The sequence below is a fragment of the Microtus pennsylvanicus genome, chromosome 11 (genome assembly GCF_037038515.1).
Source record: "Microtus pennsylvanicus isolate mMicPen1 chromosome 11, mMicPen1.hap1, whole genome shotgun sequence".
In the NCBI taxonomy this organism is placed as follows: Eukaryota; Metazoa; Chordata; class Mammalia; order Rodentia; family Cricetidae; genus Microtus; species Microtus pennsylvanicus.
The window spans coordinates 1951802-1972488 of NC_134589.1; the positions used below are offsets into that span (position 1 = coordinate 1951802).

General features: G+C 59.3%; 2 protein-coding genes across 12 annotated transcripts in view; one reads left to right on the top strand and one right to left on the bottom strand.

Moving 5' to 3' along the window:
* The window catches only part of Aatk (apoptosis associated tyrosine kinase), a 39456-nt gene extending 24886 nt beyond the window's left edge, over positions 1 to 14570 (top strand). For all 4 annotated transcript variants that reach the window (XM_075989882.1, XM_075989880.1, XM_075989883.1 and 1 more), the window contains exons 2-14: positions 729 to 862; positions 3005 to 3152; positions 5353 to 5432; positions 5727 to 5845; positions 5969 to 6056; positions 6521 to 6654; positions 8168 to 8252; positions 8339 to 8460; positions 8986 to 9135; positions 9419 to 12023; positions 12101 to 12248; positions 12377 to 12577; positions 13468 to 14570. In XM_075989882.1, the coding sequence (XP_075845997.1) occupies positions 729 to 862; positions 3005 to 3152; positions 5353 to 5432; positions 5727 to 5845; positions 5969 to 6056; positions 6521 to 6654; positions 8168 to 8252; positions 8339 to 8460; positions 8986 to 9135; positions 9419 to 12023; positions 12101 to 12248; positions 12377 to 12577; positions 13468 to 13508 (4055 nt within the window). In that variant the 3' untranslated portion in view covers positions 13509 to 14570. The remainder of the gene's footprint in view (positions 1 to 728; positions 863 to 3004; positions 3153 to 5352; positions 5433 to 5726; positions 5846 to 5968; positions 6057 to 6520; positions 6655 to 8167; positions 8253 to 8338; positions 8461 to 8985; positions 9136 to 9418; positions 12024 to 12100; positions 12249 to 12376; positions 12578 to 13467) is intronic.
* Positions 14571 to 15084: 514 nt separating this feature from the next.
* Positions 15085 to 20687, bottom strand: part of Baiap2 (BAR/IMD domain containing adaptor protein 2) — a 62797-nt gene continuing 57194 nt past the window's right edge. For 2 of the 8 annotated variants that reach the window (XR_012912228.1, XR_012912227.1), the window contains exons 14-15: positions 16309 to 18822; positions 15085 to 15518 (exon numbers count right to left, since the gene is read on the bottom strand). Coding sequence is in view for 6 of the 8 variants with exons in the window: in XM_075989889.1 (XP_075846004.1) it covers positions 15449 to 15518 (70 nt within the window). In the remaining 2 variants the exon portion in view is untranslated. Of the gene's footprint in view, positions 15519 to 16308; positions 18823 to 19131; positions 20677 to 20687 lie in introns of those variants that run through there. The other 6 variants (XM_075989889.1, XM_075989885.1, XM_075989891.1 and 3 more) reach the window with 4 other exon arrangements.

Here is a 20687-nt window from a genome sequence, read left to right on the forward strand (position 1 = left end):
TGCAGTGCAGGTCCAGCAGGTGGAGACACGAGTGCAGTGCAGGTCCAGCAGGTGGAGACACGAGTGCGGGTCCAGCAGGTGGAGACACGAGTGCAGTGCAGGTGCAGCAGGTGGAGACACGAGTGCAGGTGCAGGTCCAGCAGGTGGAGACACGAGTGCAGTGCAGGTCTAGCAGGTGGAGACACGAGTGCAGGTCCAGCAGGTGGAGACACGAGTGCGGGTCCAGCAGGTGGAGACACGAGTGCGGGTCCAGCAGGTAGAGACATGAGTGCAGATCTTATTTTTTTTAAATAAAATTTCTGTGTGTGCAGATGTTTTTGCCTGAGTGCGCGTCTGTGTACCATGTGTGTGCCTGCTGCCAGTGAAATCCAGATGGGGCACTGGATCCCCTGGGACTGGAGTTGGGGTGGTTCCGAGCCACCATGTAGGTGGCTAGGGTATTGAACCCAGGTCCTCTGGAAGAGCAGTCAGCGCTCTTAACTGCTGAGCCATCTCTCCAGCCCCAATAGTGAGTCTTCCTAAGACCTAAGACCCTGCTGTAGCAGAGAGGTGTCCATGAACCTTGGAACTGGGAGCTGAGCTCACCCTGGCCACTTCGCTAGGACAGTAGGCTCTGGCTAACAAGGCCATTCCTCCGTCCCTTAGTGTGAGGCCGTGTCCAGGTGCAGGGTTGGAGCATGGGGTCACGTGCTGAGCTGAAAGGAGGCGTGTGTTCTACTTCCTTGCAGACGGTGCCCCGCTCAGTGAGCTGTCCTGGTCGTCGTCCCTTGCAGTGGTTGCTGTGTCCTTCTCGGGGCTCTTCACGGTCATCGTCCTCATGCTGGCCTGCCTGTGCTGTAAGAAGGGCGGCATTGGGTTCAAGGTGAGGAGGGCGCAGGACCCACCGAACCTCTCGTCTGGTATCCCATAGCCCCTCTTCTGGGGGCTCCTGGGACCCTATCCCCTGCCCTCCATTTAGGGACCCCCCCTTTGTAGATATGGCCCCACACTGTCCCATTCCAGCATTCGGGCCTGTCTGTGTCCAGGGAGGCTGAAATGACCATAAGGAGCCTTTAAGGGCTCTCAAGCGTGCTCTCTCTGGCAGCGAGGAGACCCTCAGTGAGTCACAGGGAAAGCAAAGCCACACAGACCCCCTTCTCCAGCACCCAGACCATCATCTGGGAGCTCCCTAACTTGGGCATCTTCTGCTCAGAGAGCATCCATCAGGATCCAGAGACAAGGGCACCTGTTTGTAGCTCCAGCCGCCATCTTGTCTGTGGCGTGTCCCCTGAAGGCCTCCCCAGGACTAGACTCCTCAGCCAGACGCCACAGCTGAGGCCTCCACTCCAGCGACAGAGGCCCAGGGGCATCCCTCATCTGTCCAGCTCTGCGGTCACTCCTGTCACCCTGTGGCTCTCAACAAGGAAGACAGGACAGAAAGCACAGAGCTGACCCCCAGAGTAGGCGCCACCCCGGCCTGTGAGGGCTACAGCCTTGCCTGTCAGCACACGGAGGCTTGGCCAGAGCCCTTGGCATTCCCGCACCCACGCTGGGCAGGTCAGAAGGTGGGGTTTCCACACTGCAGAGGTCAAGGCAGAAGGAGGGCTTGTGTACTGGGGGACACCTCCTACTGGGTACCCTGCACTAAATGCTGTTACCCCTTTGTAGCACAGGCCCCCAGCCAAGCAGGGGAGTTGAGTACTTGAATGGCAATGTGGTGGCTCCCAGAGGCTGCAGGTCTGCACTGCCCTGGTGCCTCCTACCCCAGGGGCAGTCTCCTGACCACAGGCTGGACAATCAAGGAGAATTGCCTTCCTAGAGGACCTTGTGGGGGTGGGAATGGGAACCCAGGGAGCGGCTTTGGTGGCCATTGTGTAGTAAGCCCCTCCTGGGGCACTGAGAACAAGGCCCCACACAAGGGCTAGCGGTAGCCCCTCCTACCCGTGCCCTTCTCACCTCCTCGGGAACATGGTGCCCAGAACATTCCAGCACCAGTGCAGAGTCACCGTCTCCTGCGTCCACAGTGGGCTCCCTGCCGGAGGTGTTCTGGGCAGGGGCTGGCAGCCCCTATGCTCACTCTGTGTTACCTGATCGCCCGCTGTGCTGGGGGAGCCCAGCTGGCTTGGCTGGATCTCCGGCAAGGGAAGGTAATGGCTGGAGCCAGAACAAACGCAGAGGGGCAAGTGGTCATCTCAGGCTTGGGTGTGTGGGACCAGAGGAAATTCTAAGGAGGTCTTCTAGGTTCTGGGGAGGGAGAGCTGCCACCCAAAGCGCCGACCTGGGCTTGCCACTAGAAACATAGCAAGACAAATGACCTAGAAAAAGAAGAGGTCCCCGGGGTATGTTTGTCTGCTTGTCCACAGGATGTGACCTGGAGTGGGTAACAGGCTCTAGTCAGTGCCCGGCCCTCAACCCTCAGATCCTCAGTTCCCCACCTGGGCAGGGGGTGCGGACGGAAGACTTGCCCAGTGCCGGGGACAGGCTGGCCTTGTTCCGCTCTATCGCTGTTTTGGTTTTTGTTTTGTTTGTTTGCGGTTCTCGACAAGTGTTCTGCCACTAATCCTGTCCTTGCTTGAAACTAGGCTGCGGCCCATCCTAGACTAACCCTGTTTGGACCTTGCTCCAGATGCAGTGGGGGTGGGGGTGGGGTGATCTCTGTTCTTCAGAATAGCAGCCTGTCCTAAGAGTAGCCTCCGGGGTACCCAACAGCAGGCTTTTAGGGGATCTGGAGCACTGGTGGTGGTAAGGGTGGTACAGTGGGGTGAGGGTACACCCCTGCCTAGAGGCAGGTAGTAGAGACAGGGATGGTGAACGTGTCCCTGGGTCCCTTGCTCCCTGTAACAGCTAGGGATGGGAGCATTAGTTACTTGAACGGGTGTGCAGAGGCCATCAGACAGAAGCACACACCTGGCCTAGCTCTGTGTTAGTCCTGTCGAGCTCCCAGAGATGAGCCTTTACGCCCTGTCCCGCCGCCCCTGACCCGCTGTGGTGCCTGATCGCCCCCCTGTGCTGGTCCAACCTGCAGGAGTTTGAGAATGCTGAGGGGGACGAGTATGTGGCCGACTTCTCGGAGCAGGGCTCCCCGGCCGCAGCTGCACAGAACGGCCCGGATGTGTATGTCTTGCCCCTCACGGAGGTCTCCTTGCCCATGGCCAAGCAGCCGGGTCGCTCAGGTAAGTGGACCTGTCTCCCTCCCCACATTGTGTCTTGGAGTCCACAGGCTGTGGAAGCCTGAGAACTCAGTTCTGGCAGTGGGTACAGTGGGGGATGGGGACACAAAGGGCGTATGCGGTCGAGGCCTCCTTGGCAGCATCTCAGGCTGGCTGTGTTAATCCAGATCCCCTTCTGGATCTGGCGGTCAGCTGTCAGCAGGCTTGAGAGTAGCCTTGTGCCTGTCATTTCTCACCCAAGGGACTGCTATGCGAGGGGACAGTAACTGGGGGCAGGTGGCCCAGCACTCTGGTTCTGGGATTATTTGCTTTTCTCTGCTGTTTCCCGGATACTTACCCTAGACTCCTGCTCCCTCATGCCCAACCCTAGAGGGACATAGCCTCATTGTGCCTGCTGGATGGGGACTGCCCACACAGCAAAGGGCACATGAGCAACAGGAGGGGTCTGGTCCCACCTAGAGGGCTAGTGTAGGCATGGCCCCATCCTATGGCCTCTTTGCCCTCTGCCTGCCTCTCCCATTTGCCTTCCTCCCAGAGTCTCTCCCCCTAGGCCGGCCCCTCCCTCCTCCAAGCTCTAGAGGTGACAGGTAAATGGGGTTCTAGAACCCCAGTTCTGTCTCTTGGGACTATGGCTACCTCTACGGCAGTCAGCTCTTGGGCTTTTCGAGCCTGGAAGTTTCAGCCAAGGGCTGTCCCTCTGGTGTCCAGGGATACTGAGATGGGATTTAAGCAGAGAGTGCTGCTGGCCCCAAGGTCTCATTACTGTGTGTGACAAGTGGGTCACTCTCCCCACCTCCGCCCTGGGCCAGCCCCCCAGATTCTTTCCATCAGGGGCCCAGCCTCCATCAAGGGCTAGGGAGCCAACAGAGACTTAGACCCTCCGGCCACCAGCCTGGCCCAAGGCTGCATGCTCAGTGTCCCATCCCATTGAGTCTCATGGGGGAGAGCTCAAAAGTCAGACAGGATGCGGCATGGAGGGCCTGAACACATTTACCTGCTGATTCAGAGGCCCGCAGCCATCCCTAGCATCTCCTAAGAGGCAGGCAGGCTTGGCCACACAGGAGCCTGGACCTTCCCAGAGGCCTTGGCGTCGCCTAACTGTGGACGCTGCTAGGAGTGAGTGGGGAGCCAGGGGCTGGCATGAAGTATTGCTACCCCTGCACTGGGCCTGGAGAGACCCCACAGATCATAGCTGGCCCCACTCCTGGGAGAGAGAGGACAGGGGTGGACAGGGGCCCAGGAGAGGTCATGCTTTCTCCACTGTTCAGCTTTGTGGTTTGGGGGGGCATCTTCTCTCAAGTTGGGAGAAGGCTAGAGTGAGGGTGGGTGAAGCCGCCTGAGCCTTCACCCCTGCCTCTATCTCCTAACGTGCAAACATTCTTCCGCCCCCGTGGTTGTCCTGGTATCCATTGTCCGGACCCTGAACCTGCCCAGGGATAACCAAGGTCCTAGAGAGCCCCAGTGTGGAAGGCAGGCATCCAGAAAGACTGGGGTCAGTGCGCTAGTCCTGGGACACAGGGCCCAGTGAGACTCTCCCATAAATTGGGCATGAAGCCGACATTCCCTGAGGAATGTCCCTGAGGGCTGCCCCTTTCCCTTGGGTCCTCCCAACAGCTCCAATGCTGGCCTTCTGGGCTATTGGCGTGGGAGCAGAATTCAGGGAATCTGAGGGGGCATGAGTGGGTACAATGAGCCCTGGCCCTTTCCTTGCTGCCCACACTGACCCTTCCTCTCCACTGACTTCACTCAGCCTGGCCTGCAGGGAGAATGGGCCTAGTGTGTCCCGTACAGGGCTGTGCCAAGCAGCCCCCAACAAAGGCGCCTTTGGTGTGGCTGGTGTTTGGATGCCAGCCTGTGGCAGGGGTGGGGGGTGGGCCACTCTGGTGTCCTCACGGGCCTCAGTACCAGCTTCTTGCCTCACCCAAAACTGCCTTCCAGGCCCTGCCGTCTGGGCTTGACTTATCCCGGTGGCTCTGAGTACCCTTCCCCGGGATTGGTCAGAAGTATGCCTGGATGCGGATTGAGATCTATGACTCTGCTCATAGCAATCACTGCAGAGCCCGAGAGACACCGGCCCTGGATGGCAACCTGCAAATGCGGCCTCCAAGTTTGCAGAGCCTCCCTAACTGGGGGCTTGGGGTAGTTCCCGGGGAGAGGTAGCAGTGGCTAAGTAGTAGTTCCTGAGTCTCCCATTCTGATATAGTGCAACTCCTCAAGTCCACGGACCTGGGCCGGCACAGCCTCCTGTACCTAAAGGAGATTGGCCACGGCTGGTTTGGGAAGGTAAGTGTAGCTCAGGGTGGTGGGAACAGCATGGTGTGGGCTTGCTTCTCCTGGGAGTCCCCTGGGGAGGGGCTATTCTCACACACACCCCTAACTGGACTGTGCACCCAAGTACTCCTTCCTCACTGTGAACCCCAAAGAGTGGGAAAAGTGGGAGACTTGAGGTGGACCTGGGCTGAGCGTCCCAGCCAGAGGTTTTGGTGGAACCCTGGCTGCATCTGAGGCACTAGGAGCCAAATGGCCTTTCCTATGGAGACCGGAAGGGGCCCCGGTGATGCCGGTCCCATCTGGCAGGTGTTCTTGGGGGAGGTCCACTCGGGTGTCAGCGGCACGCAGGTGGTGGTGAAGGAGCTGAAGGCCAGCGCCAGCGTGCAGGAGCAGATGCAGTTCCTGGAGGAGGCACAGCCCTACAGGTGGGTGGGCATTGGGGACCAGCACGGTGGGAGAACTGGGCAGTCGTGGGAAGGGGAGAGTTGTGCTGGCGCCTGGCTGTTCCCCTTCCTGCCTTCTAACTCGGATGTCTGGGGCTCTTCCAGGGCCCTGCAGCACGGCAACCTGCTTCAGTGTCTGGCCCAGTGTGCTGAGGTGACCCCCTACCTGCTGGTTATGGAGTTCTGTCCGTTGGTGAGTGGCAGTCCGTGGGAGGCAGTTGTCCTGAAGGAAAGTGGGAGGCCTTTTTGAGCAGGGCTCCTCTCCCGTTCTGTCAAAGTGCTCTGTCTAGTAGCTCCAGGCCTGCACTCTCTCCGAGGAGGCCTGCTTAGCAAGGATGAGCCTCCAGCTGCAGCAGGGGCAACCCTGTCGGGGCTTGGCAGTTCAGCATGAGAGCCAGCCACTGGGCTCACACGGATCCTGGGGTTTTCTCTTTACCCTCGGGCCCTGGGTCCCTTTATATGCAGTTTTGTGCAAGCTGAGGCTGCCGTCTTGAGACCGCTGTGGCGGAGTTGGGATATAGGCTCTGCTGAAATGGCTGTGAGTGCTCGGGATACCAGCTGATGCTCAGGCCACCAGACCCTGGTTCTCTCAGGGGTGGGTTGCCGTGTACTGGAGGCGATCGACTGCTAGCAGGTCACTGTGTGCTCTCTCGGCAGGGGGACCTCAAAGGTTACCTTCGGAGCTGCCGGGTGACAGAGTCCATGGCCCCTGATCCCCTGACCTTGCAGCGCATGGCGTGTGAGGTGGCCTGTGGGGTCTTGCATCTACATCGTCACAATTACGTACACAGGTGAGGGCTAGTGAGACCACACAGACCATGGTCACCAAGCCCTGGTCCCTCAGGCCTCATGAGCTGAAAAGTTCATCTACATAACATCCAATGGCCACTCTGCAAGGACTTTTATAATTCTTAAAACTGTGAAAACTAGCTGGGCGTGGTGACTCACACTAATCCCAGCACTCCGGAGGCAGAGGTAGGCGGATCTCTATGAGTTTAAGTCCAGTCTGATCTACAGACTGCGTTTCAGGACAGCCGGGGCTGAGTAGAGAAGACCCCGCCTCAAAAAAAAATGAGTAACAGTGGAAAAGCCTGGAGTTTGAAACTCACTTTGTAGACAATTAAATGAAGGAATCCGTATTGTCTACTATCGCGGTTAGTCACACTTGGGCCTCAAACTCAGCCCCAGCCAGTTCCCTTTACCGCGTAAAGGGAGCGGCTGGACCCGCCCTGCAGTGGGAGGGGTGGCTCTGCCCTGCCTCTGGCCAGGATGCTCAGCCTCCCATGAGCCGGGGGACACGTGCTGGAAGAAGTGGCGATGGACAAGTGGCCTTGCCAGCCCCGACGCTGCACAGGCCGTCCTCCCCAACAATATCCTGGTGCTGAGTGATGACTCAGCTGACTCCAGCATCAGTGATTTTGTTGAAGAGGGCAGCTGCCAGCCTCCTGCCCCGCCCCACCCCGCCCTTGCCTCGCCCACTCCCCGGCCCCGCCCCGCCCCCGTCTCCTGCCCCGCCCCTGCCCCACCTCCTGTCTAGCCCTCCTACCCCGTCCAAACGCAGGGACCCAGGCCTCCCCGCCCTGCAGCTGTCCCCTGGCATAGTCCACCTAGGGTCGAGGCAGACCAGGATGGCTCCATCTTCACCCAGAGACCCTCTGCATTGCGGCAGTGTGGCCGAGGCAGGCACATCCCATGCCGCTCTGTTCTCCTGTGCCTCGAACACTCACATGGCCTCCTGACCAGCAGGAGGATAGAAGCTGGCATCCCAGGCTTGCCACCGAGTTGGAGGAAGTCCTGGTTGGCTGCTTTGTGGCCCAGCCTGTTCTAGACTCGAGTTTCAGTTCCGTGTAACAGGGCAGGCCTACACTCTAGAACATGGGCTCTGACAGTTGCAGGACCCACGTTCCCTGTGAATTCTAACCTCCTGAGGATTCGGGTGATGGTGTAGTGGGGTTGGAAGGGTGGTGGTCCTGGAAGGGCACTACAGACACACAGAACCAGGAAAAGGGTAGAAGGGGCTGAGTTTTACTGTTGGTCAGGCAGCAACTTGCTGGGGGTCCTCGAGCCTCTTTGAGCATTATGTTTTCATGTGCATTGCCACGTTCAAAGTGCCATCCACGCAGGCCTCCCAAAATAGCCAGTGTGGGGTATGAAGTCAGAGCTTGAGCACAAGCCGGTGGCCCCTCAGACATCCCTTCCTGCCCGGAGCCAACCACACAGCTGTGGGTAAAGGACCCGCAGTGCTGGACACCCCCAGGCCGGTGGGCTTTGCTGGCTTGGCTGACGTTGCCTCCTACCCTGCAGCGACCTGGCCCTGAGGAACTGCCTGCTAACGGCTGACCTGACGGTGAAGGTCGGCGACTATGGTTTGTCACACTGCAAATACCGGGTAAGTGAGGGCAGATGGAGCCTGCGAGCAGGGGTGGCCGCCAAGCGGAGTTAACCCCATCCCGTCCCTGTCCCTGGGCGTTGCAGGAAGACTACCTCGTGACTGCCGACCAGCTGTGGGTGCCTCTGCGCTGGATTGCGCCAGAGCTGGTGGACGAGGTGCACGGCAACCTGCTGGTGGTCGACCAGACCAAGGCCAGCAATGTGTGGTGAGTGCAGGCCTGGCTGCAGGGGGGGGAAGGGGTGGGGGCCAGAGATGCCGCCTGCCCGGATGCCACCAGGGATGCTGACTTTCAGCTCTGGCCCCTGCTTCAACACTCCCCCTTCCTTCTCTGGCTAGGGACAGGCTGAAACCCAGGGAAAGCATACTCACGTCTGCCACCATGTGGCCTTGTGAGGTCACTCAGGGACTACTAGTTCCTGGTGGGTTCCTGAGGTCCCTGCATTGGCAGAGGAACGGCCGGGCAGTCAAGGATGTGGGGCCTTCAAGACAGGACCAACAGACACTCACCAATACCGGGGCCAAGGTGCATGTTAGGTTAGAGACCCATCATGAGATACTGTCGTAGGCCCTGTGTCCTTACGGGATATAGGGCCTTAACTTGCACCTGTGCCCCTAGAGGGGGCAGCTACGGCACAATGGGCTCCTGTCCTGGAGAGACTGGCCTGAAGGCAAGTGTTCAGGGATCCTGCGCAGCTGTGCTCAGCCTGGCCTACTGTGGCTACCCTTGCAGGTCCCTGGGTGTGACCATCTGGGAGCTCTTCGAGTTGGGTGCGCAGCCGTATCCCCAGCACTCGGACCGGCAGGTGCTGGCTTACGCCGTCCGAGAGCAGCAGCTTAAGCTGCCCAAGCCCCAGCTGCAGCTGAGTCTATCTGATCGCTGGTGAGGACCCCACCCCCCTGAACAGGCAGGACAGAGGGGCTACAGCTTGCGGCTGGTTGGTCCACCTCTCCATGGCTTCTGGGTCTCTGTAGCCTAAACAGGCAGGGAGATACCGCACCCCAGACCCCTTCCCGGGCTGCTAGGTCCGCCTTGGGAGATTGCCTTAACTGCCCCCAAAGCACCCCGAGCATGGGGGACCCGAGTATCCCAGGAGGGCAGGTTATACTTCTGGCCAGTGTGCCCGTGGATGTGGCCAGGGCCACCTATGAAGGCCTCCCGGCAGGTACGAAGTGATGCAATTCTGCTGGCTGCAGCCGGAGCAGAGGCCCACGGCTGAAGAGGTTCATCTACTGCTGTCTTACTTGTGCGCCAAGGGCACCACGGAGTTGGAGGAGGAGTTTGAGCGGCGCTGGCGCTCCCTGCGGCCCAGCGGCAGCACGGGCCTGGGGTCAGGTTCCATTGGCGCGGCAGCTGCCGCCGCTGAGCTCGCCGCTGCCTCGTCTTTCCCGCTGCTGGAGCAGTTCACCAGTGACGGCTTCCACGTGGACGGTGACGACGTGCTGACAGTAACCGAGACAAGCCACGGCCTCAACTTCGAGTACAAGTGGGAGGCGGGCTGTGGCGCGGAGGCGTTCCCACCCCCAGGGGGCGGCGTTTCGAGCCCAGACTCCGCGGCGCGCCTGCAGGAGTTGTGTGCACCCGACAGCTCACCCCCAGGAGTGGTGCCAGTGCTCAGCGCCCACAGCCCCTCGGTGGGTAGCGAGTACTTCATCCGCCTTGAAGGGGCAGTACCTGCTGCTGGCCATGACCCGGACTGTGCTGGCTGTGCTCCCAGTCCCGAAGCTGGCACTGACCAGGATAACAACTCCGAGGACAGCACCGCCACTTCTCTCGTTATGGAGCCACTGCTGGGCCACGCACCTCCCTCTGGGGGCCTGTGGGGCTCCTGTGACCACCATTCGTGTAGGAGGCAAGAACCGCCCAGCCACTCACGCTCACCCTCTCCTGGGACCCCGATGTTGCCGGCTGAAGACATAGACTGGGGTGTGGCTACCTTCTGCCCACCCTTCTTTGATGAGCCTTTGAGTGCCTCTCCCTCTGGGAGTCCTGAGGCCCAGCCATCCCCCAGCGACGAGGAGCTGGAGGAGGAGAAGGCGGGGAGGGCTGCTCACCGCGGACACTGGAGCTCCAATGTGTCAGCCAACAATAACAGCGGCAGCCGAGACCCAGAATCTTGGGATCCCGGCTATGTGAGCAGCTTCACAGACAGCTACAGGGATGACTGTTCCAGCCTAGAGCAGACCCCACGGGCCTCCCCTGAGCTGGGCCACCCTCTGTCCCAGGAGGATCCCAGAGAATTTCTGCCCGGGCTTGTGGTAGCAGCCTCTCCCGGTCAGGAGTCAAGCCGCTGCTTCAGCCTGCTCCCTCTGTGTCCTGCCAAAGGCCTGGCACCTGCTGCTTGTCTGGCCACACGCCCCTGGACAGAGGCAGCTGTAGGTGGGGGTGAGAGCCCCCAGCTGGAACCCAGGCTTGCCCAGGAGGCCGAGGCCTCTGCTGAATCCCAGCTATCCCTTCCTTCTGTCCCCTCCCCATCTCACGAAGGAGCCTCACTTCCTTCAGAGGAGGCGAGTGCTCCCCACATCCTGCCTGCCTCTCCCACACCCGCTGCTGGCAGATGGGTGACTGTCCCTAAGCCAGCCCTTAGTCTGGACAGCTGCGGCAGTTCTCTGGGGCAGGAGGCACCCAGCAGTGAGGACGAGGACACTACCGAGGCTACGTCGGGAGTCTTCACCGACTTGTCCAGTGATGGCCTTCACGCTGAGAAGCCAGGCATAGTACCAGCCTTGCGCTGTCTGCAGAAGCAGGTGGGGACCCCTGATTCGCTGGACTCTCTGGACATCCCGTCCTCAGCCAGCGATGGTGGCTGTGAGGTCTTGAGCCCATTAGCTGCTTGTCCCCATGCCGGGCAGCTCCGTGCCGCGGACAGTGGCTATGATACAGAGAACTATGGGTCTCCAGAGTTTGTGCTCAAAGAGGCCCATGAGGCGAGCGAGCCTGAGGCCTTTGGGGAACTAGCCTCAGAGGGTGAGAGCCCAGGGCCCGAGACTTTGCTGTCTGTCTCCCTTGGTGGCCTCAGCAAGAAGAACCCCTACCGAGACTCTGCCTACTTCTCGGACCTGGATGCTGAGTCTGAACCCACCTTTGGCCCTGAGAAGTGCGGTGGGGTCCAGGACTCCCAAAAGGAGCAAGACCTAAAGAGCCCACCTAGTTCAGGGCATCAGTCTGGGCAGGCTTTTCCCGGGCCTGAGGTGCCCAGGGAGGCCCCAGCTACTAACCCCAGGGAGGTGCTGCCCCCACCACAGCAGCAGGAGGAGTCCTTGCTGGATGGCCCCAGGCCAGAGCCTCTTGGGGCTCAAGGCCCAGTCGAGGGGCAGCCTGGACCCAGCTCTAGTCATTCCAAACGCTTCCTGCTGGCCTCAGTCCCACTGAGCTCAGAAGGCAATGGCATGGAGCCCCAGAACCCCCCAGGGCCAGCCCCGCTTGGGAGGATGGGAAGTCCTAGCGTGCCCAGATCCCCACTCTGCCTGGCCCTACCTGGCCGCCCAGGGGCTTTGGAGGGCCGGCCAGAGGAGGAAGAGGAGGGCAGTGAGGACAGTGATGAATCTGAAGAGGAGCTTCGATGCTACAGCATCCAGGAGCCCAGCGAGGACAGTGAGGAGGAGCCACCCGCGGTGCCTGTGGTCGTGGCTGAGAGTCAGAGCGCCCGCAATCTGCGCAGCTTGCTGAAGATGCCCAGCCTCCTGTCTGAGGCCTTCTGCGAGGACCTGGAGCGCAAGAAGAAGGCCGTGTCCTTCTTTGATGACGTCACGGTCTACCTCTTCGACCAGGTGGGCTGTTGCCGCGGGTATGCACGGGGCTGGGAGAGGGTGGGCAGCCCAAGTCACACGGTGCTCTGCCCCTCCAGGAGAGCCCCACCCGAGAGACTGGGGAGCCCTTCCCCAACACGAAGGAATCACTCCCCACGTTCCCGGAGGGTAGCCCCGGCTCACCCAGTGCCCCGGGCCTGCCGCGGCGGGCTGACCACTTGCCCGACAGCTCCACTCCTGAACAGGGTGAGCAGGTGTTGGGGACCAGATGGTGACATCACTGTCACGCGAGGGCTGGGTTCAGAATGTGATGTCACCTGAAGTGGGGGCTGGGAGGTGATGCAATGAAAGTGACGCTAGGGCCTGACTTGCAGGCAGTAGGTTCGAATGGGATGATGAGTTCCCACTGGTGCCTGGCAAGGCTGCCTTGGTGACTGCACTGGACCCAGTGGACCCCGTCCTGGCCGCGCCCACCACGCCAGCTGCGCCCTTCTCACGGTTCACCGTGTCTCCCACGCCTGCCTCCCGCTTCTCCATCACTCACGTATCCGACTCGGAGGCCCAGTCGGTGGGAGGTGAGTGTGGCGGGGCTGAGGTGGAGCAGAGGGACATTGTGGTTAGGCACCCATAAGGAGCGTCGGCAGGGGGAGATTTGGTGGCCCCTGGTCTGCTGGACATTGCCCTCTTAATGGTGTTTGGTTTCTGGCCTTTGGGCAGACACTGTGTCCAGGTGCACTTGGCCTACGGCCTCCTAGGTCCCAGGACCTGCCCACTCTCTGCCCAGTCTACCCTCCACAGCAGGCTGCCCACCCTCCGCCCAGTCTACCTTCCACAGAGGGCTGCCCACCCTCTGCCCAGTCTACCCTTGCTCTTTTCTTCTCAGCCCCACCCTGGCCTCCCACAACTTACAAGACCAATCCGAGCATGGTGGTCATTAATCCACTGGCTTACCTCTGGTTTGAGGTTCTTGCTAGGTGTCCCTATCGGGACTGTGCCCAAGTGGTGGTGCCATAGCCCACACTGTCCAGTCATGAGCCCCCTCCACTTCCCGCATCAAGGCAGGCTCCTCTCTGCCAGGTTCCCCGTACACAGTTTTGACAAGCTCTTTTTGCCTACTCCCCCTGCCCACGCACACCTCTTCCCCAGTAGCCCTGGCTGTGGTAGGCAGCCTTGAGAGAAGGACTGTCACCCTCAGCCCTAGCTCGGGGAGGTGACTATATGACACTGACCATGCTCTCTTTGTTTGGGCCTCAGTTCCCTTTGTTCAAGGACTCAGGGGGGGGGCATTTGCTAAGCATTGCCGGCTCTGGATCAGGGTGACATGGGGAAAAGAAATGGGTCCATCTCCTGCCCACCCACAGGTCCACCACATTGGACAGGCCTGTTGGCGAGCCAGGCGGTTGCAGGGGTGGGAGAACCTATCTGGTTATGGCCTCACGTACTCACACAGCGCCCCCTTTACCAGGCCCAGCAGCAAGCACTGGGGGCCGATGCACAGAGGCTTGAGGCCCCGGTAGTTTCGCCCTTCGGAGGCTGGCGTCACTGGAACCCCTGCCATCCTGTCCGGGCAGCAGCAAGGATGGTGACTGGAAATGAGTGGGGACCACCGACCCCCCCACCCCACAGCTTCCTGGAGAAGCAGGTGGATGAGAGGCCTCTATCTAGCTCTGGACGTGTGGGGCCATGGTCCTCCTGTGCTACCTGATGGGAGAATGTGTCCTAAGTGGACACTGGGGTTTGCTGCTAGCCCCTGGACATACCTGAAGCCCGAGGGCCTATGGGTGTCTGTAAGCGTATACATGCACACTCAAGAAGGGCCCCCGACCCCTAGGTGGCTCTGCACTCCTGGGCAGACCCCCCCTCCCATCACCTCCCTGCAGCCACTCTTCCTTATATGGCTGATGGTGGTGAAATGGCCTCCGGCCAGGACCATGCAATCCAAGGGCCTGCATGCCCTGTTGGCTACATCCTGCCTCGTGTTCAAAGGACACTTGGCCAGGTTTCAAGGCTTTAAGCCTACAGGTCCCTTTTGGGTCCCCCACATTTCTTACTTGGGTCTAGATTTGCTCAGAGCAAGGTCGGACCCCTGGGCTCCAAGCCCTTATCTCAGAGTCTGTGGCTGGCTCCCCTTTACTTTGTCTGCAGAAGCCCATCCCCATAGGGGCCTAGGTCCTGCTGCTCAGCAGAGGCTTCCAGGCTGCAGCCGGACGGCCCCAGAGATGCCCTCTACAGGGTAGTGTGGGCACTCTCCCTCCCAGAGCAGAACCCTGCCCCATACCCTGGCCAGAGGAGAATAGGGTGTACCCTACAGCCACTGTGGGGCTCCTGCCTGCAGGCAGGGCTGGGAGAAAATAGGGCTGGGGTGGGCTGCACAGGGAATATTTTTTGTAATTTGCTGGAGTGAATGGAGACGGGGTGATTCTAAGTTATTGTTGCCAAAGACCTGTAAAGTGTATCGTCGCTTTGGGGGCGGGGCAATGGGGTTTTGTTTTTGTTGTTTTTAGTTTGAGGCTTAGGATGCTGGTGCAATGATTTTCTTGTTCCTTGTTTTTTAAGAGAAACCAAGCTAAGAAAAAAAAAAACAGCGTTTGTGCTCGGTGTTTTCTTTCCGGGTCTGTAGCTAACACCCCCAGGGGGATGGCAGACGGGAACCCAGCAGTCATCTCTGTTCTTCTGCCCCTCAGCCCTCTCCTGTCTCTCCAGAAGGTTCTCTTAGGTCAGATGAACGGGCACCTTGCAGAGTATTCCTCTGCCCACCCTAGCCTGTCCTCAGGCGGCAGTGGTGGAGGGGGGCAGGGGACTGGACTCCCCGCTCCTCGCTTTGCCCTGTGGGGGAACTAGCCCATGTGCCCATGGTGAGCAGGCGGATCCAGAGGTTCCACCTGGGTCTTCTCTGCACCCTAGAGCTCCTGCCATGGACTCAGTTCACCGCACTGCTCCAGACAAAGATCTGATGTGGTCTCATAAGGGCCTGCGTTTTAACTGAAGCGGGGAGGCAGAGGGGAGCTATGCTCATGATAAATCACCCTTATAAGGGTGCCCTGTTCCTGGTCATGCTCCCAGGCTAACAGAACACACCGCAACAGGTGGGTACATGTTTATTGGCCGGACACACATGTGGGCTAAAAAATTAAAAATAAAAAAAAAATTCAGCATGGGAGTGGGCCCCCTTCCAGCTACGGGCTGACAGACTGTCCTCTTCTGCATTTGGAGGCACTCGAGGTTCCACAGTTGGGGTCATAGATGCCTGCCATTTAAGTGCTGGTCCTCTGTTGGGGCACATCCATGGACTTGACCTCCTGAGGCAGCCTCCTCCCCAGGAACACCTGGGATCCAGCCCAGGCTGGGCTGACGTGAAGCACTGTCAGGGAGTGGGGCAGGGCTGTCTTCTCCGGTTGCCCTGGGTGGCGTGGGTGGTGGACGCAGCGGTGACAAGTAGCAGCCCGTCAGCTGAGGAGAGGGGCTGATCTGTCGTTGGTCACTGTCGGCTTCAGATGGACGTTGGCGAAGGGATTCCTGGGGAGAGAAGAGCAGGTTCAGTTTGGACAGGCGCTTCGGCTAAGCTGTGCCATCGAGCTACTCCTGAGACCCCCAGTACTAGACCCCAACGGCTTATTCTTGGAGCCAGGCGGAGCTGGGTGCCGTCTCAAGACCTGTTAGCCCCTAGCGTGACTACCCACTGACACCTTACACGCTCCACACTGGATGACAGAGTGGGCATGATGGGAGGACCAGCTGTTCCCTTCCCACCTCGGGCTGGAAGTCCTTAAGGACTTAAGCCCCCACCCCCAGGCCGAGCCCAAGGAGTGGTTCTCCCATGCACAGAGGACACAGCTCAGCGGGTCACACAAACCAGCCCAGGCATGCAGGGCGCCGCAGGAGACACACTGTAGACACGCAGACACGACAGACACGAGGCGCACGCGCCCTGACTGGACACCACGGCCACTGCCTTGGCCAGGTGGCAGTTTCCTCTGCCCAGGGACTAGCCACCTCCCTGAGTGGTGGCTGAGCCACCTGAGTGCCCCTCAGGCCACAGCTGATACACGGGGACAAGACTCAAGACAAGTAGTGGGGATGGAACAGATGAGCAAGAACGGGCTGCGGCAGCCCAGCCCTCCCAGAAGCCTGTCCTGCAGTCCCTGTCAGGCCTGGGAGGACCCGCTCAGGCGGGAACAGCGCAGGGCAGTAGGTGGGAGGGGTCAGGAAGCTCCACAGTGACAGCACGGATGGCGTGTGGACACGGGGACTCGCGAGGCACAGGACTGCACTTCCAGGGAAGCGTGCTTGGCTCTACAACCATTACCTGGAATGTCACCTCTGTGCCTGGTGGGGTCTCAGAAGCCCAGGGTGGGCGAGCAGGCTCTCCATTCAGGGTCCCCAGGAAGACCTCATAGGTAGAGTCTCTCTCTACATTTTCCTGAAGATTACATTTTCTACAGATCTGAAACACTCGAGCTGTGAAGGTTTGAAAGGTGGAGCCCGGGGGTGGGGGCAGGTCCCTGCTGGCTGTGGGCTCTGTTGCTGCTCACCTCTGCTGAGAGCCAGAGGTTAGGGGCCACCACCTGCTCTGCCTGCAGCTTGAGGTCCGCCCCACGCCAGGCTCCTCTACTCTGCATCCCCTCCCTGTGAGACTGGACCCTGCCATCGCGGGGAGGGTGCTAGCTGCAGGCTCTGGCATGGCCAGGCTGTCCCTGCCTCACTCCACACTCTACAGAAGGGTTCTCAAGCCGGGCAAAGGCAACAGCTCTGGGGAGACTTGGAATGAGGACAGGTCTTTCTGTTGAGGGGATGGGACAGAGCAGAGCAATGAGCAGGTCCCAGGGCAGGGTTATGGTGGGACCAAGCCTGAGCAGAATGGCTGAGGTATTCACAAAACACGCCCGACGACTGCCCACTGGCTCACATCCTAACTCATGGAAAGAGTCATCACCAGCTAGGACCAGAGTGCCCCACCCAAAAGGCTCTCTGTTCTTAAACACTTTATTCTCTCCTCCCCCAAAGGGAGGAGTTCACAGGGACAGTTCAGAGCACAGAGAACCATCCAGAGACGCCAAAAGCCAAAGCAAAGTCTTACTCTGCACATGTTCTAGTTAGCAGTGTCCAGGGACACGCTTCCTTTCAAAGACGCTCAAGGGAAATTAACCTGCAGGGGACATGGCCAGCACATGGGATGCCCAGCAGCGGCTATCGCCAACAGTGGGAGGACCCGACAACAGAGCCTACACCAATAGAGAAGGAGGACCAGCCATCCAGGCCTGGGATCCGGGAACAACAAATGGCATTTATGCAGGATGGAACCGGCTGAGGCAGAACGGTGAGACACCAGCTGGGTAACCACTGGTGCCAACTCTCTCCCCAGCTCTGCAGACAGCCATCCATGAACAACACACTGTGATCAGAAACCTAGAGAGACTCAACTCCCTGCATCAGCATGGCCTGCCTTCCCCTTCTCCGTTTTTCACGATTTTCCTCAACAACTATGGGATGAGAGGCTGGCTGCCGCCAAGAACAGTCCTGCGCATACCTCTGGGCTTACGTAGGTCTGGGTACCCCCAGAACCAGGCCAAGGGTGGTAGCAACCCTCCTACAGTCCTAAATTCAGGGTGAGGCTATGTGTGGACGGACACCCCTCAACCACAGGCAGCTTAAGAATACCCCTTCACCCCGGCTAGGTACGCTGGAAGGCTAGGGGACTGTGGCTGGGGAATGTCCGGGGGCCATGTGACAGCACTGTGCAGAGACTCCAGATCCGTTCTGTTCTATGTCTATTGCACCCAAGTCCCAGGCCTAGTGCACACGGGACCCGGTCCCAGGAAGAGCTGCTCCAGTCTCCCTGAACCTTTCCCCATGCCGCTGCAGGTGAGGACGACATGGCCCCTAACTGGGCAGGAGATGCAGGCCTCCCAGAGAACATCTTGGGTGTGCAGTTAGAGGCAGGAGGAAGTGGCCGGCCCAGAATCAGACAAGGGCATCTCACGCTCTCTGCAAATGTCAGCGGAACTCAACTACAGAACGCACTCTACACAGATTCCCATCTGCCCGAGTGGCCTGGCTGCCACTGTACTCTCAGGAAGGTAATGACCACTCCTGTTAAGGGACACAGGTCCTGGTTTCTCATGCCGCCTGTCTGTGGTGTGGTGAGGGAGTAAAAGCTCCCTCGGCCGTGGTGGACAACGTGGAGCAGTGCCCTCCTCCCTGCCCCAAGTGGCCCACGTTGGCCCACTTCTCCAGCACCAAGGGACACAGGCCTGGCCAGTGTCTTGTGGCCATGTGAGGAGATGGAGGGAACCAGAAGAGGTAAGAAAGATCAGAAGGCAGAGGTCCACATGACCCTAGGCCCGGGCTTGGTTCAGCTGTGGCACTCAACAGCTGGACTCATACCCACCCCCCACAACGCCCCAGGAACACCCAGGTACAAGCTCAGTGATTGGGGGAGGCTGTCCCCCAGGCCACCCTTTGATTGTGACGAAGCACCTAGCAGGGAAGGAGAGGATAGACGTGGGCCAGCTCCGTCTCGGGCAGCAAAGGCAGTCACGGGGCAGAGTTAGAACCACAAGCCTCCAGGCAGAAGGAAGGTAGGGGAACCACAAGCCCGAGGAGGGAACCAGCGGAAGGAAGGCCCAGCTCCCAGAGCGAGACAACTCTGCAGACCCCGGGGCCCTGCCAGGCAGCAGATTCCCCCTGCAGAGGCTGTCCTGATTCAGGCCAGAGGGTCCAGCCATAGCCGCTGCAGGTGTAGACAGATGGGCCCAAAACCAGGTCAACTTACTAACTCTAGTCAGGGGCAGCTCAAAATCTGGCCACTTCGACATCAACACTGTAAGGAAACACAAGGCTTATTGTCAAACTGGAGCAGCGGACGCGTGTCTAAGGACCCTGGGAAGCAGAAGGCCAGACAGGACGGACACTGGGTGGAGGAGGTGCAGGCTGCCAGGAAGGGACCTGCAGTCCTTGGGGACACAACTCTACCTGCTGGGCAGAGGGGGGGGGATGAGCCAGCACAGGCTGAGTCTGCACCAGCCAGGGTGCCGTCGAGCTGGCCAGCTGGGGTGCACTGAGGTGCGGCCTGGTCCACGCAGCCCCCACACATGCCGGGGAGCTGGAAGGAGGCACCAGACCAACTCAGTGCAATAAATAAAACCTTTATTCCAACAGTTGACTGCAGTACAGGGCACAGTTCGGATTTTTAAAAAAAAGGAAAGGAAAAAGGAAAAAAAATATTTTTTAGCACTTGACATCTTCATACAGGTTTGCTGTTTGTGTCTACATTCATCCATTGCACATGGAATCCCCTGGATTGGAAACTTTTAGCAAAATTAGAACAACACAGAAAGTTCTTTACACAGGTCCAAGTTCTGGCTGTGTTTTCCTTAAATATAAAACAGGGTCTGTGTCTGAGCTGCTGCGGCAGACTCGACCAGCCACGCCCTAGTCCTCGGCAGGCTGTGGAAGGGTTTTGCTAACCACATCAGAGGCGCGTCTGCAGCTTCCCAAGGGCTCCCGCCAGGTGCAGGGCTGAGCCCGCTGGGCCTTGGGCTCCACAGCCCAGAATTCAGTGTGTGAAGAGACAAAACCAGTAGCCACTGAGTCCAGTGTGCCTGTTTCTAAAGTCACCAAGACACACAAAAGATGAGCGTGCCTAGGAGGAGCTGGGCCAGGGCCTGCCTCTTCCCTGGCCCTCTGCAGCCCAGGGGCAACAGGGCCGTGACTCCCTCAAAGGCTGGTTATAGAGGTGATTCCCTAGAAGTGTGTGTGTGGATGGATGGGTGGGGTTGGTCTCGATGTCTTTGGAATGTCCGCATGTGGCCGGGCAGCACCTGTTCTTGTCCCCAGCTTCCGCCAGGGCACTGGCACGAGGTAACGCCACCCTGGGTAGGGGCGCCGCACTCCGTTCTACATATACCTGCCCAGCCGGATCTGCCAAGGAAAGAGGCCCAGTGCCTGGCCTTGGGGTGGGCAGGGCCTGGCTGGGGGTGCAGCCTCCATCACAGGAGTGGCCAGCTTCCTCAGGAGGCTCCCCGGGTGCCCGTGTAAGCCCCTTTACTCGGTGCAGCCCTTGGAAGGGGCCTGAGGCAGGCCAAGGTCCCCGGGCCTGAGCCCCCAGGGCCCTGAGCCCCTTCCTGTCCTAGAAGACGCCAGCACTCTGGCGGTCAGATGCAGAGTAACAGTACGTACACCGGAGTCCATGCATATCTGTTTTTGTTTTTAGGAAAAAAAATATAGTCCTTTTTTCCTGTTTTTCTTTTTTTCATTTTTTTCTTTTTTTTTTCCTTTTTTTAAAGATTTTTCTTTTTCTTCAAACTCTAGACCTGGCTCATAGCCAGCCTTACAAAAGGGATGTGCATCGTGAACACCACGGGGCTAGGGCAGCGGGTGAGGGCACTGCTTTGCCACCCAGCCAGCAGGCCCCGCCTGGCAGTTAATGCTCAAGACTAGGGACGCCTGTTGGGGGCATGAGCACAGGGGGCGCAGGGAGCAGCACCATGGACCCTGGGGGAGTTCAGAGTCTGGGATCACCAACCAAAAGGCAGGAGCGGGTGGGAAAGAAAACAACCTGGGAACAAACCAACGAGAGCTGAGGAGGGAAACCGGAGGAGACGGGGAAGAGCTCTTCAGAGCAGCTGCCCGGGGTCAGCGTCCTCACACTGTGGACACCAGCGTGCCACTGCCACTGTGGAACAA